The sequence below is a fragment of the Orycteropus afer genome, unplaced genomic scaffold (genome assembly GCF_000298275.1).
Source record: "Orycteropus afer afer isolate SDZICR_OR568_19922 unplaced genomic scaffold, OryAfe1.0 scaffold00014, whole genome shotgun sequence".
NCBI lineage: Eukaryota > Metazoa > Chordata > Mammalia > Tubulidentata > Orycteropodidae > Orycteropus > Orycteropus afer.
In genome coordinates, this window is record NW_006921601.1 from 2,633,232 (window position 1) to 2,636,033 (window position 2,802).

General features: G+C 40.8%; 1 protein-coding gene across 1 annotated transcript; it reads right to left on the bottom strand.

The window, feature by feature from the left end:
• Positions 1-1,642: 1,642 nt before the first annotated feature.
• LOC103210576 (olfactory receptor 6-like) lies at positions 1,643-2,584 on the bottom strand. The gene has a single exon (XM_007956493.1). The coding sequence runs from the start codon at positions 2,582-2,584 to the stop codon at positions 1,643-1,645; it is 942 nt and encodes a 313-aa protein (XP_007954684.1).
• Between the last annotated feature and the right edge of the window lie 218 nt (positions 2,585-2,802).

Sequence of the window (2,802 nt, forward strand, 5' to 3'; positions counted from 1 at the left end):
CCCTTTAGCTTGCTGATAGTAGGCATGATACAACTTTGGAAGCTACAAGAATTCAAGAGCTCAAAATAAAGTGTCTCAAGAAACATATTCACTGAAAAGGTTACAATAAAATCAATTATTTCAACTCATGAAAGTATTGATCCTACCACTGTCATGAGATATGAGCTGTTATAATTCTAGAAGGAACCTGAAATTTAGAGAAGATTATGAATGATCACCATTGTTATTAATATCAATGAGCCCTGGTGATGCAGTGATTAACAAACTGAAAAATGGGTGGTAAAAACCCACCAGCCACTCTGCCAGAGAAATACGTAGCACTTTGTTTTGGTAGAGATTACAGCCATGGAAACCCCATAGGGGCAGTTCTAATGTGTCCTGTAGGGTCTCTATGAGCCAGAATTGACTCAGTAGCAATAAGTTCTGAAAAAGCATTCTAATATCATAGTAGTCCATCTTCTCTAACACACCACCTTCACCATCATCACTACAAATAACATGACCACTGCACTATCATCAGTTATCATATTGATATACATCTTATCTGTTGTGTTGCTCATTCCTTCCAGGCAGCAATGTTCTCATAGAGCTTTGATTACAGAATCTTAGATATAATATAGTAGATTCTAGAACCAGCCACCCTGGGTTCAAATAATGGCTTTTTACACCCACTCCACTTATTGACAGGAGCTCTAATGGCGTAATACCTAAGGCATTTGACTGCTAACTAGAAGGCTAGGGGTTTAAACCCTCCAGCCACTCCCTGGAAGGAAGATGGAGCAATCTACTTCTGTAGTGACACTGCCTCGGAAACCCAAGGAGGGGGTTGCTATGTGCCGACTCGATGGCAGTGAGTTCGGTTTGGTTTGGTCCACTTATTGACACGGTTAGATTCTAAAGACCAGCTTGTTAAGTGAAAACCAGCATTATGTGAAAATGAAGGATGACCACACCAAATCACAAATGGAGGTGACTACATCCTGACACAACTGCCAAATTTAATCATCACATAACTGTCAAATTGCATAATTATATAACTGCCAAATTACATCCTTATATATCTGCCAAACCACTAAGAATCATGGCACTGTCAAGTTAACGCATACCTTAACCATCACAGTAAGCATTACTCTCACAGTTGGCATTAGTTACTGCCAGACACATGTCATTAATACACAAAATAGTCAGATGGTAGATTTCTTACTATTGTCATAAAAGTCAGAAGATGAAATAGTTGCTGCATGAGGAGTAGGTGTAATCTTGCATAATTTACTTAACCTCTCTGTGCTTCAGTTTCCTAATCTATGACATGAGGTAACTAGCCATAACTCACTCAGAAGTGTTATCAGAACAAAATAGTTTATTATGTATAAAGTGCTAACAACTGTATCTTGCATATAATGGCTATTATTATATAATTTCAAAGCACTTGTTAAGTATCTACAGTGTATAATAATAATAGTCCACCATTAAAGCAATAGATATTAAGTGTCTTGTTTCTATTTTTGAACTTTTTATTTTTCCTATGCTGGGATTACTTCAAGAATCCAGGTCTATGGAACAGGGATAATATGAAGAACCATGATAAATGTCATGGAAATGATATTCTGGTAAGGACACTGTCTCCTCAAGGCAGCAGAGCTCAACTAAGGAGGCACCGGCCACCTCCCACAGTCTTTCTGATAGCCTTCTTGACTTCCTGGTTCCTTAAACAGTATATGAAAGGATTTAGCATGGGTGTGAGGACTGCATACACAGCTGAGATTAGTTTGTTGGAATTGAATGATGCAATAGCCCTGGGCCGAACATACATGAAAATCATGGCTGTGTAATAAATTATGACAACAGTGAGGTGGGATGCACAGGTGGAGAAAGCCTTCTTCCTTCCCTGAGTGGAGGGTATACGCAAGATGGTGGAGACAATGTAGACATAGGAGAGGACAGTGGTGCTGAGAGGGAGTACAAGAATGACAATAGCCAAGGCAAAGTCCACTAGCTCAGCTGTGGACATGTCTTTGCAGGCCAGTTTGAGGATTGGAGAGATGTCACAGAAAAAGTGGTTCAGAACATTGGAGCCACAGAAGGTGACGTGTGAGATGAAATAGACCTTGAGCACAGAGACCGTGAAGCCACTTGTATAGGAAAAGGCCACCAATTGTATACAATAACCTGTGGTCATGATGACCGGGTATCGGAGAGGGTGGCAGATGGCCACATAGCGGTCATAGGCCATGGCTGCCAAGAGAACACACTCTGTGCAGGCCAGAGAGATAAAGAAGTAGAGCTGGGTCATGCAACCTGTGAAGGAGATATGCCATCTCTGCAGGAGAAATCCATCCAACATCTTGGGGACTGTGACAGAGACATACCAGACCTCCAAAAAGGACATGCTGCTCAAGAAGTAGTACATGGGTTTATGGAGGGAGCCAGTGACACAAACAGTGAGCATGATGGTAAGATTCTCAACTATCACCAGCAGGTAGACCACTAGGAAGAGGAAGAAGAGAAGGATCTGCAGCCAAGGGGCAGTGGGGAAGCCCACCAGGATGAACTCACTGACCAGAGTGATGTTTCTTTCCAGCATGACTAAAAACACCAAGAGGTATCAATGTCTTCAATGACAATGCCACAAATAATGAAGATGGCTATGACATCAGTCAAGAGACAGGAATAAGTTAGACTTTCCTGTGAGTGAAACTTAAAAAACAAGTGAATTTTTGTTAACAGGAATTAGTTTGAAAATATGAAGCACACCTACTTTCCACTCATTTTCATTTTTTATGGAAGTCTCCTAGAATTAAA

Bases quoted from the DNA above. Each gene is read 5' to 3' on its own strand.
- LOC103210576 (XM_007956493.1), bottom strand. From the start codon at position 2,584: ATGCTGGAAAGAAACATCACTCTGGTCAGTGAGTTCATCCTGGTGGGC.